The 13,227-nt window shown below is 42.8% G+C and overlaps 1 protein-coding gene across 4 annotated transcripts in view; it reads right to left on the reverse strand.

The window, feature by feature from the left end:
• The window catches only part of slf1 (SMC5-SMC6 complex localization factor 1), a 32,242-nt gene that overhangs the window by 13,246 nt on the left and 5,769 nt on the right, over positions 1-13,227 (reverse strand). For all 4 annotated transcript variants that reach the window (XM_058637313.1, XM_058637314.1, XM_058637312.1 and 1 more), the window contains exons 13-17: positions 13,075-13,220; positions 12,226-12,335; positions 7,864-7,943; positions 2,431-2,523; positions 1,358-1,540 (exon numbers count right to left, since the gene is read on the reverse strand). In XM_058637313.1, the coding sequence (XP_058493296.1) occupies positions 1,358-1,540; positions 2,431-2,523; positions 7,864-7,943; positions 12,226-12,335; positions 13,075-13,220 (612 nt within the window). The remainder of the gene's footprint in view (positions 1-1,357; positions 1,541-2,430; positions 2,524-7,863; positions 7,944-12,225; positions 12,336-13,074; positions 13,221-13,227) is intronic.

Below are 13,227 nucleotides of genomic sequence, written 5' to 3' on the forward strand. Positions count from 1 at the left end.
ATCAACAGGTCCTTCCCTGCTCCACCGGGAGGCTAGTTAAGATAAAACTGGCCTTGCTTATAAGGTCACAACAGCATTCAATCTGTCAGTAAGCGCCGCTACATTTGTTGGCTGCATTAAATTGAAAGCTCGCCTTGGCTTCTGCAGCAGCAGTGACACGCAGCCCACCGCTGCACTAAATCATCGGCTAAATGGCTAATTCTACAGATTAGCTCTCTTGGCAGCCAACTGGACAGACAAGTTAAAAGTGTTTTATTTTAACATTATATGATTCCATCAGCGTGATGGAGACCATTTGGTTTAATGAATCGTTTTAAGGAAGATGGATTACACAAAGACGTATAAAAACAGTTGGGTATATCCCATCCACTTAGGAAACATAAACATGCAACATACAGTTAGAGGAGCCATTTTTAATTGAACCGCCCAGATTAATGGCACTTGCAAAAATGAAGCACCGAGACCAATCTCGCAGTGAGAGAAACCTGTAATAAAAAAAAAAGAAAAAACATGCTCCTATTTTGATTGGCAGTCCCAGTGAAAGCAACTGGCCTGACCTAATTAACATGCACCTGGACACACAAAGGAATTGATTTTTCCATTAATTTACAGCCATCATCCACATAATACTGCAGTATTTTTCCCAGAATCCCAGTGTCCACGTGATGGCACGACAGCACAGCCCATATTTGTTAAACTCCAAACAGGCTTCAATTTAATAATCATAGTAGATTATTAATGTTTGTCTTTTGTACCTTAATTTGCAGCTTTGACAGCTCACACTGATAATTATGATAGTGTGATTTTAGCAGCAGAGCTCAGTAATAGTAGTTGTGGCACATCGCAACATTACACTGTATGAGAGCAGACGAAGCACAAATATTAGCATATATTGCAAGACAATCGTTGCGATAACTCACGATATCTGTCGAACAAATCCATACAGCAAATTCATTCATCTGCAATCGACTTACGAATGCTACAGCAAGATTTAAAGTAGCGCTGGGTGTTGCTAACAATTTTCCTTAATTGATTCCATTCATGATTCAATTCCTTATAGATTCATTGAGCGATATTTCCGTAACAACATTGCTTGGTTATAAAAGAGATTCTCACAGAATGTATCCTGCAAATTCAATAAAAATGTAAAATATGAATTTTTAAACCATTAAAACATTTTCCTGAACATTTTTGGACCAAACAACTCAAATAGAATCAACCGATTACTGGATTATGAAAATCTTAAATTGTAGCTGCTTTGTTTCGGTAATTCAAACTTTGAATTAATTCAGCCTAGAAGCGTAAAATACATGTCCTGAAGACTGAGTCTCAGAGTGTATTACTGAAGTCTACCCACCTGCGTGCTCCAGTAGCAGTTTAGCTATGTCCACATGTCCATTCCGCAGGGCGTCGTGAAGTGGACTGACTCCTCCCACCTGGTGATGGAGCACAGGTGCGGGGAGGTAACGCAGCAAAGCCTCCACACACGCGGTGCTGCCGTGATTACACGCTTCATGCAGCGGCGTCCAGCCTGCGTAGTCTACATGTTCACACACACACAGAAAAGTTTGTTGTTATCTGTCACAGCTAGCGCTCTCCAGTGCTAACTCAGTTAGCAAACAAGCTAGCAAGCTTAATTTGGAGGAACTCACACAAGTAAACCTTTGAAAAAACGCAAATAATGTGAAGTGACGGAAGCCGTAAACACAACACTGTACATATAACTTCATTTTAAAAATGTTAGAACAAAAAGCACAATGATTTAGACAACTTTTACAAAGCCATGAGACATATGACCGAGAACGTGTTGAAACTGTTAGTTTTCATTTTTGTACATTTTCTAAGATATATACCAAAATGAATGGACTAATATTACAAAATAAAAACATAATGACATCAATGTTTTATCTGAAATTAAAATTCCAATGGCCACAAATGTTCTGCCGCATTTATGGGCTCCTCCAGTCTGACAACTGCAAGGTGTCAGCGTTAAGTGATTTGATTTCAGACCTCCCTACAAAGGAACATGTTCATTTAGGCAGCTACTAAACGTTGATAACATTTTACGCACAAAGAGGACAAGTTATTATATTTGACCTAAAGAGAAGAAGAGAGGAAATCCCCCTGAAATCTCAAAATTGATTCAATTCACTTAGCAAAAAAGACCATAATGTATAACTCTGAGCCTCTAAACCTATCCTGCTCTTCCTGGACACACCCTTTACATTTTAGTTAAAGGTTAACCTCGATGACGACGCGCACACACACACTCCTATTTTTTCTCACCCCCCTCTTTTTCTTCCTCTTCAGTGTTAATCGCTCCTCGAAAACCCAAGAGCAAACAGTGAGAATGAAGCGAGATGACAGTGACACAGAGGTTACAGAGACACGGAAAACGTTAAAAAAAACAAAAAAAAGAGGAAGTCTTACCCTTAATGTTGACGTCCGTGCCAGGAAGCGCCAGGATCTGAAGCACGGTTTCCACTTGGTTCTTCTTGCACGCTCTGTGTAGGAGGGTCTCTCCTTCGTCCAGGACACACAGAGTGGACAGAAAAACACCCATAAGAGAGAGAAGAGGCGGAAGAGAAGGGAGAAATCCAAAATTAGGGTGTGTCTGATGTCCTGCCCATTGTCCCCCTCCGTATGGTGAGCACACCAATAAAATATCACAGAAATGTCCCCAAACACTGACAAAAAAAAGAAAAAAGCCTGACCTAAAAAAGTACAAGCCGCCAATGAGGATGCGATTTAAGTGATGAGAAGAGAGGGGGGGGGGTCTTTCAAAGGGGAAAAAAAATAAAAAATGGGTGGTTGTACTAATTCGCCTTTACTTCTTTTACGGACGCAGAGATTTTCCACTTACACCCCGAGCCCGGCAAAGTTAACATCAGGGCGGTCGGCGAGTGAGTGAATGTGGTGGTGAGAAAGAAGACTTGCTTCCTGTCCGCTCGTCCCTATATTGTTACTTGAGAGGAAGTTATGGTAGAAAGCCCACGCACAAAGCCTCAGAAAAGGATTCTTCACAGATCCAGGGTTCAAAAGCTCCGCTGGGCATTGCTAGTGTCACCACGTGATATTTAATCAGCAAACGAGCAGCAAAAGAGGCACAGAAAACACATCTCATTTACATTTTTAAAACACAATTTTCAGCCCCTCTTTGCTCTTTTTTTTTTTTTTTCATCTTTACCCCACAATGCCTTCTTTTTTTCCTGATTCAATATTAAATCGGGAATATATTAGTGGAGCGGAGCCCCCTCCTTTCATGTATGGCTGAACTTCAGAGGGAAGTTAAAGGCCAAGCATGAGTGGCTCTGTGCTCGCCAGTATAATACAGAACTGCAAAGCCTGTAATAAATGCTTTACTAGTTCTCCCCAGGATGCCACGCCTGTACAGGGGCTCCACTCCAGTGCAACAGAGCACAGACGGGGGCAAAAAGAGGTGTGGGGGGGGGGGAGTGGAGGGGGCAAGAAGGAAGAAGCAGTGGAGGAGAGAGTGAAAGGGTTTCCTGCATTTCAAAGCAGATAAGGGGGGAAAACATAGAAAAAAGCCGGGACCTATTTATTCTGAAGAATTCCTTTCTTCCAGGAGGTGTCTTTGAGGATGTAGAAGATGTATTAAATGCCATCCGTCGGTGGTAAAGAGGTTGAACAGGGGATGGGAAACATAAAACGTAGAGATGGAAGGGCTGTTTATCAAAAGGAAGATCATTCGCATTCTCTCCCGAGAAATCCAACGCAAAACCTAGCAAATAGAGGGTAAGGTAAAAGTGTGTTCAATGTGAGTTCCATCCTATTCAGGATAAATAACTTCCAAATCTGTCTCAGTTATAAACGTTGGAAACCTCTAAAAACTGTTTCGATTGAATAACTTGTTCAGATGAAAAATAATAATTAAAAGGTGTTCAAAAGCCAAGTTGACAAAATGTCAAGTGGAAATAATTATATATTGGGGAGACTGGGACAGCCCATGGGTGAATGGAAGGGAATTGGGCTTGTAAACGGAGAGTTGCCAGTTTGAATCCCAGCCAGGTCAAGGGCCTGGGGGAACCTCTGAGCAAGGTACCCAATCCCCATTGCTCATTGTTAACTGGACACTCTAAATCGACCTCAGCCACAGGAGGGGGGGGCCACATCCAGTGTACTCTTCGTGCTGGATAAATGGGAGGGTTACATCAAGAAGGGAAGAAGCCAAAGAAAAAAGAAATCTTATTGGGGAGACAGCGACAGTGGCCTTCACATACCACTTCCTGTGCCATTTCCTCAGTCTCCTTCATTGGTTTATGTCTCAGATTTATTTGCATAGTAGGCTTCTGCATCCAAATGTTTATTTTAAAGCGATAACACACTTACACAACTTTCATTTGTGTTATATTCAATTTCCACCAATAAAACCAAACTAAATGTTACACACAAATGACACTGGTACAGTGAATGTTCTGCTCTGCTAAAAAAAAAACCCTAATGACTGTATGAAATTACATCGACTCAAACACAACAGTGCACAGTTGCTGGCAATTTGTAATTTGTCCGAAAAGCAGACACTTGTGGTTGAGCAGCATCAGCATCGGTGACAATACTGAAGGCAATCAATGAAACAAACCCATTTGAAACCCAAACAGAGGGTGGAGCACAAACCAAACAACAGTCTCTAATGAGTAAGTTGTACTGTGTGCCATGACAGTGTTCTACATGTGCTGCTCTGCTATTACTGAGCTCTAAAACGCTGTGATTAAACACCCATTCCCCTACACCCCATGTGTACACATCCTCACAAATGCCAGGACCAATCCATGCACTGTTAAATCACTTTAATGGCTCCAATTTGGACACAACGCCTCTATTATAGGGGTAATTGCATGCTCAGCATTTACAAGCACGGAAAGGATAAATCCGCCTGTCCTTTTCTATAAATCCCCCGTTTCACACTTTAATAGAAAAGTTAAATGTATGTGTTGCTCTTTATGTCCTTTAGTCTGCTAACTACAGTTCTGTAAAGTGTCGCTCGGCTTGCCAATCCCTGGACCACAAAGCTGTAACAATGCCATTTGTCTGGAATGTGTTAGAAAGGTATTCTGTGCCACTTTAGTGGATATATTTAAAACTCAAAGACTACTGCTGTTCACGGCTCTCAGAGCAATGGTTGCACGTTAATGCCCCCTACTCAAGTGTACCGCGGCTTTCACTCGGCCTCTAAACGAGTGAGTGGCCTTCAAGTAAGTGACCATCATTTAAAAATTCCACCGGTGAAGATTTTAATGCGCGATATTTTCGTTTAAATGCTAAAAAAAAACACAACATGGGGCAGCAACAAAGGCCCCGTGATGCCAGCAGGAAGTAATGGGACCCAAACACAAATGTCTCTGGAATAGACGCAAATGCTAAATATAAAAGCTTATATTGAAGCATACGTTAACAACAGATGGTACGTAATCAATTTTCACTTCAAATAATTCCTTTTATTCACTGTGTGGATAGTTGGCTCATGAACTGGAGTTGAATTAAATGAAGAGACACACTGTGAGTGTTCCTCCACCACACAGACTTCTCCGTTTAATTCTTCTGTTACCTAGTTTCTAATAACCACAGAGTGCTAATTCTGTCTCACGTCAGTTCCGGTGTCCATGAGACGATCCGACTTTAACAAAATGTCCTGTACTGATGTGCCTCAGGAAACACATGAAACACTCAATACAGTCACCACTTACCATCATAGCTGTGTAGAGAAAAGTACTGATCAAATATTTGTGAACTTTCAGTTTCAGAAACACTTTCAGTTCTGCAGCAAACTTCTCAACTAACTATTTGCGAGCGGCACGACTCAAACTAGATTCAGGTGTTTTTTTCAGCTATGATAGTGGCTCGTCGAGACATGGTGGGTAGTGGTTTTGAGTGCTTCCTCAAGTCTAAAAAGAAAAACCGTGTCTGTGATTTCTGCGTCCATTATGGTGTTAAAATGATCATGTTTTGGTGAATTAAAGGTGCAGTGTGAAGGATTGTCAGTATTGGAAAGACCTCCTTATCCTTGTGTTGGGTCCTTTTTCTCTGGAATCCAGAATGGACAAACCAAACACTGGCTCAGCAGAATGTTTGACTTGATTTTTGCGCTGCCTGAAGGCAAACTGTAGGATCTCTACCATACTGGGAATGGAATGGTGAGGTGTGGGTTTGACAGTACAGGTTTAGATGCTTCAATACACCAGGTGGTACTTCCCATGCCCGTATACGCTCAGAGGTCCACTTTAGTGCGTGTGACATAAGAGTTAGGGTTAGGATCCGTGTCCACCTGTTGATCGGTGTAACCAAAAGTATTCCGTTGCTATACGGCGCAAAGAAACCAGAAAATATTCACATTTAGGAAGCTGAAAAATCAGAACGCTTGTTTTAATTATTGAAAAAACACTCAAACCGATTAATCGATTATCAAAAGAGTCGATTCACTTCAGTAATAGATTCATCTAATGATCGTTGCAGCCCTACATCCATGTCCATGCACATGTGGAAAGCTACATGCATTAATATGCAGCGAGCACGGCCTGACCCTTACAGTTTCCATTCTTTGATGGAAAAAATGTTGCCTTGTGAAGCTTAAGTTCACAAGAACAATCAACCTGGCCTTTGGTGGATTCTGCGGCATGAACGACGACTTCACAAGTTTGTCTCAGGAATGCCGGGAAGCTAAAAGCAAACACATTTTAAAGTAGCGGGGAGAAAAAAAAACCCACAGCCGTTCTTGTCTGACACCCTACATGCATTACAGTCGGGGCTGATTTAAATTGAAACCTCTGCTGAGCTTTCCGAAGCAAATATGGAACTGAAAAAGAGAAGTTGATCCCAAAATCCCTCAACCCCCTCTGAGCTGCTGTGACAAAGATACTGAGGGTGCAGGAGGCGAGAAAGATGCTCCAAAGCAAAGAAGTGCAGCAAATAAGAAAGTGAGCTTACATATGTGGGAGAAAGAGCCTGTAAGAGAAAGAGAGGGAGGGAAGAGAAAGGAGGATGAGCGGGCGAGAGGAGAGGATGCTGTGCCGATGGTTCATCAAAAATTAATGCCGACCGCATCGGTATAGAGATCACGTAGTGGAAAAACAACACATGCCAACAGCCTTGAGTCTCCTGCCTCAGCCCTCCCTCTCCTTTACCCTCCACCCCTCCTTCACACCAGCAGCGGGCCTTTCTGATCAGGTGGAGGAGGGAGATATGAGCTCTGACATCTTCCAGAGTTCACACAGAGTACCATACCTCTAATTGCAGGAAGTTCCACCACTCCAGTTGCTGTATATCTGCAGTGATAGCCTAATTGCTGCATTTAATATCCCTAAAATGGAGATCTGACGTGCGTGTGTGCAAGCGTATACTCATATGTGTCATTGTTTTGCGTGAGAAAAGGCCATTATTTCTCTGCGGGGCCATTTATTTATTTATCCGTTACTTTAAAAAAAAAAAAAAAAAAGAAGGTAAATAGCACATGAGGAAAAAGACGTGCAACAAAACAGAGTGCGATGTCGAATTTAAATGTGAATAGAACAAGCGGAAAAGGAGGAGGAGGAGGAAGATGAGGAGGAGGAAGTGAAACAGTGGCGATACAGTCCACACTCTGCCCTGAACGTACACATCAGGCGTACTTATGCAGCAAAGTTGCCCTTACAGCTGACGAGATGGAAGTGTGGTGTGGTGCAAATCAATCACTCTGCCCATATATTATGTGCTCTTCATTAAACTGAAAGTGATGACAGAGCGATCATGTCCCTCTTTACTGATGACCCAGTGCAGTGCATCAGTCCATTACAAGTCTGCTGCTTGCAAATGTGAAGCTATACTGTCAAGCACTCTGTGTGTGTGTGTGTGTGTGTGCATGAGCCGAACCTGCTGCATTGACTCTGTTGAAACCTCGGGGGATGTTCTCCTTCTCCACACTTGTTTCCTTCTCCAGCGAGCTCTGGCTTCTGTATGAAAAGAAAAAAAGGTTGGAGAGGAGGAGGGGGGTTAACGGGCGATGCACACACCACATGTACACGCATGTACTAATCCTAATTCGATAAGAGATTTCCCATGATTCACAGGAGCGAGCCGAATGTTTCGGTGACTGACCGTTCCGACGTGACAGCGAGGAAACCCAGAGGTACAGAAAAGTGGAACGGGCATTACTGAACTGTGAGAAAGTGCCATTAGCAAATGAATCCCTCGGGGTGCTTTATCATCTCTTTTTTTTTGAAATATGACAATATCTGTCAAAACCGCACCGCATCGGCCCCACACACACACACACACACACACAATCCTGCAATTTCATCTCCAAAGTACTTTTCCTCCCACTTAACACCTCAAACACAGAGCCGGTGAATACGATGTGAGCAAGCACATTAGGAGGAATAACTAGTAAAAGAAAGTGAAGCCTCTTCAAAGTAGTGGCGTGCTAATAGCTGTGGGCTGTCACTAGTCCTGCGAGTGGGTATAGGAGATGTGCCTGCATGGAGCCTGACAGGTGTCGCGTGTGTGTGTACGCATGTGTGCGCGTGCGCGTGTCGCGGCGAAGCGCAGTGCCATCCGTATTACAGGGAAGAGGCTTGTTCCCTGGTAATTGGCTTGTTCAGAAGCCAGGAAGAAGCTCCCAGCAGTGAGGAGGAAACACACGTCCTGTCACGCATTGCTTGTTATTAGCGGGGACAAGGCTGAGAAGAGATGAGACAAGCTCCATGTGTACGAGTGTGTGCTCGCACATATGTATGCGTGCGTGTGTGTGTGTGAGAGAGAGTCCATATGAGTGTCTAGGATGAAGGTGCATCACATCTCTTTTTCAAACCACTTCACCCAAGTGTCCCGTGTCCATATAGGCTGGCAGTGAAGCGGTGGAAGTTGACAGAACTTGGCTTGTGTACGCCTCCTCAGTTTCTCCTTCCCTCATGGCCTACTTTAGGACACCAGTATGCTGTCAGTGGCCCAGCGTTCATTTCTGAGCCTGGGGCACCATGAACCCTTGGAGGACAACTTTCAACAAAGCTATATGGAGGGAGAGATGAGGAATATTGTATATCCAATGCCACACCATGAGGATGCTACACATTACGCAAACAAGGCCACAACAGAAGAAAATCTACTACTGTATCTTTTTATAGGGTTGCAAAAACAATCAATTATTATAATAATCTTCAACTAGTTTTCTTACCTTTATGCCGCACTGAGAAACTTTTAAAGAGATACTTCACTGATTTGCATTTAGCTTTGTATTACTAGAATAGGGGTAGTATTTTTATTTTCTTCATTCTTTTTTTTTTGTTACGTGCTCCCTCAGTTATGAACACGAATGACAGAGCTTGTTTTCAGATGACGGATGCATCACAGAAATCATGTTACAATCATGTTCACAAAAGCCCAAACAGAGGCAGGACACTAACATCAACAACCTTAAATGTATGTCAGTAAACTGAATATCTTCAGACAGAACAAGACATTTGAGGACACTGCCATTTTGAGGTTAGGGAAACAGATCGAACCATTTTGACTATTTATGGACCAAATAAAAAGATCGATCTTAACTATGCGACACCGACCCGGATAATACACAGATTTGGTCAGAGGAGATGGAGCCAAAGTAGCACAGGAAGACGGTTTAGTTTAAAAAGGTAGTCGACAGGAGGAAAACCTCCATTTAATTACCGCCTCCCTTCTGCTAAAATCCCTCACTGCCACGGAGTCAAGCGGTCATCTAAACAGTCGGTCAGTCAGCCGTCCTGTTAGCCTGGCATGGCTTGGACGCGTGCCCGAATGCACAGGCTGTGTGTCGGTGCAGAAGAAGCTGAAACCGAAGCGGCCGCAAGTCACCGTTAAAAAAAAACCAGCCAGGAATGAAATATAAAGGAGGGTCATGTGGCCCCTCGCAACCTCTGTCTAGAAATCTGATACTAAAAAGATCCTACCTGGTTTGTGTCTCATCTACACGTGTGGACACACATTAAAAACACAACCCCATTCAACTGTTTTTAAATCTTGTTAAACATTATATTACTGTGTTTAACAACGCAGTAGATGACCGTCAACAACACTGAAAACACAAGCATGTCAGACTAGAAGCATTAACGTATAAGTATTAACAGCATCACAGAAAATATGTGTCGTACCGAGAATTCAACCTTGAAACACTTTTAGTTTCCGTGCTTGATTCATCACTCGCTTTGTCGTTGTGATTTCTTTCCTTCTTTAAGGTCAAATTATTATTTTATTATTTTTTTTTTTACATGCCCTTTGGCATTTCTTTATCTCACCAATGCAGACTGCATTCCTTATTTTTATTCCCGTGTTAATCTCATGTCTGTGTCAAAGTAAGCTAAATATTAAAACTAGAGCTGCATGATATGTTCAAAAAAATAAATAAAATCATCATACTGCAATTATTTTTGACAGATATTGCAATCGGTACATGACTCAAAATATAATGTTCAATTTGGAAACTTAACTGCTATGTTCATGAGAGGAATTGAGTGATTCTACTGTTTTTTTTGAGTCACTTTCCAAAAAAAAAAAAAAATGATACTGATACTCTGATACTCAAGAGTGTCTATCAATTTGGGAACGTCAAACTGCCATCTCAAATATTTAACGACTCATTGTTTCGAGCTACTAAAACAAGCAGAGAGTGATGGAGGGATGAGGATGAACCAGTAGCCTTTCCATGAACTTGCTCCCTGGTGACTCCTGGCCTTCTCCAGGCCAACTACCTGCTGGTGGAAGAGCAGATGTCTGACTCAGGGTATGGAGAGCAAATGTGTGTGTGTGTGTGTGTGTAATTGCATTCAGAGAGGGATTTAGTATGCAAGAGGGAAGATCAAGAGAGGCGGAGAACAGGGGTGAAGGCTGAGAGCTGGTGGTCGAAGACAAAGGCCTGATGGGATATCAACTTCATGTCCAAATCAGACCTAGCCGTGTGTGTGTGTGTGTGTGTACTTCTCTTTAGGAGCTTTTGTCTGGCACAGACACTGACATTGTCAGTACCAGTAGTCCTTGTGGAGACCAAAACCTGGTCCTAATGAGGCAGAAGTTTGGATGAATTTGGATTCCAAATGAATGGAAGTCAACGCATATCCTTAAAAGGATAGCTTTGTGATCACGTGTGTGTGTGTGTGTGTGTGTGGAGGGTTCTAACCTCCCGTTGCACCCCTTCTGTCAGCCCGCACACACTGATAGGATCAGACCTGGGCATGACCCATCACATGCCAACTCCTCACACTCTGTCTGACCTCCATTTGCCTCTCTCCAGCTTCCCCTCGGTTCCTCCTCCATTCATGCATCTACAGACACACACACACACACACACACACCCTCTCTCCAGGTGTTCCTTTGTTCCTTTTCCCTCTCATTTGTCTTTGAAACTCAGCATTTTGACTCATTTGGCCTCATTTTGTCTTAAATGCCTTAAACATTATTTTAGCCATACAACCTGACAAAGGTGATAGAAGCAGTCATTTGACAGAATGGCAGATGTTTTATTACGACACCGATGGACTTGCACACTGTGCCTTTAAATCACAAACTTTGTTTGGGAGGCAACAAATTCAAATGTACAAGAGAGCGAGGAGAACAGAAAAGAACTTTTAAAATGTTCTCCATTCTTAATTATATACCCATTTAAACCCAGGGTTTTTGACTGGTGGGAATGTCTTCACCAGGCATTCACTCCTGGCTCAGATGACTCAGATTTTCTGCTTCAGAAAAACCAGGATGAACATGCTCGTTTCTTCCTCTTTAATTTTGGCAGCAATGCAAATTCCTGTGCAATGCATTAGTCTCACAGCCACGAGCACGTAAACCGCCATGAATGTTTGTAGTGAACCCATTTATTTATTTATTTCATCATTCAAATCAACTGAAAGGAAGGACAAACAACCCACTGTAACCTTGTCGCTGAGCTGAGCTGTCGTTTCCTTCTTCCTCTGACTCGTTTTGTTTCCAGTTGTGACATCACAAGTCACGCACGGGTAAAGCAGAGGTAAAAAAAACACACGTGGCAGAACAACCACTTTCAATGGGGAACGGTGTTAATTGCCTTCTTTAACAGCTTCACAAATCCCTGGGTGCACCCGCTAATTTTAGTGTGAAAGAGGCTTTATTGTCCTCCGCGCCGTCCCCACCTCTGCATGTACTGTATGTCATCACATGTTCTGCTTGAGGCATTAAATTGAACCAGCGGGGAGACTTATCAGCGTATAGACAGACAAGCTGTGTGCAACTGACCTGCAGTCGGTCTCCTGGCTGGTGCAGCTGTGGGAGGTGGGTCCGGTGCTAATGCGAGCGCCGCTGGGGCTCTGGGCTAAACTTCCCAGAGCGGGCAGGTAGGACAGCACCTGTCAGAAGTCACGCAGACACACAAGGTTACGCGGCGCCTTTACATTTCCAGTCGAATATGCATCTTTAGGGGACTGGGGACTGCAAGAACAAAGAGAGAGCCAGATGTTCTACCGCAACATTATACCGAGGGTCGACCACATCAGCTATTTTTTCTCTCTCTGTGACAGTCAACTGGAACATAATCCGTACCGTTTTTTTTTTTTTGCAAGTTAACTAAAGCAGAACATCTGTGCTTTATGATTTGACCAGAACACACACAAAAGAAGCGGTGAAAAAGCTAAAAGATTAAAACTTCACATCAGTTTGACTGGAACAATCTGCTTATTTATGAAGGTCAATTAAGACACAACACCTTTTTAATTAATTTTGCCCCTTTAGTTTTGTACTCTTTTGTCTGTCGATATCATCATTTCAACCTCTGGTTTTTACAGTAAAGATTAATGGTTGGTTAAGGGAATGCGAGTCTTTAGGTATTGATGAATGTGATTGTGTCACATATTGTAAGTTTCATCAGTGTGTTGTAGTGTATGTTTTATGTCTGACCCCCCGAAAACAAGATGTCTCATCTCAAGGGGCTATAATGTTACACAGAGTTACAGCAGGAGTATTTTTAACTGTGTGTAATTGTGTAACTACATTTTCTAATACCAAAATAGTCACGAGACAGAAAGACGCCGAAAATGAAGCGATGGGAATTTGATGTTAAAATGAAATGAAGAACACATGTGTACGCACCATCTTCTTGAGAGAGAGAGGTTCATCTCCCAGAGTGAGTCCACTTCTGCAGCAGAGATTCCTGAATATGGCGTCAGCCATCACCACCTTCAGTCTGGTCGAGGAAACCCTTACGACCAGCTCCACCACAACTGCAGGAGTCACATCTGCAGG

The sequence above is a fragment of the Solea solea genome, chromosome 8 (genome assembly GCF_958295425.1).
Source record: "Solea solea chromosome 8, fSolSol10.1, whole genome shotgun sequence".
NCBI lineage: Eukaryota > Metazoa > Chordata > Actinopteri > Pleuronectiformes > Soleidae > Solea > Solea solea.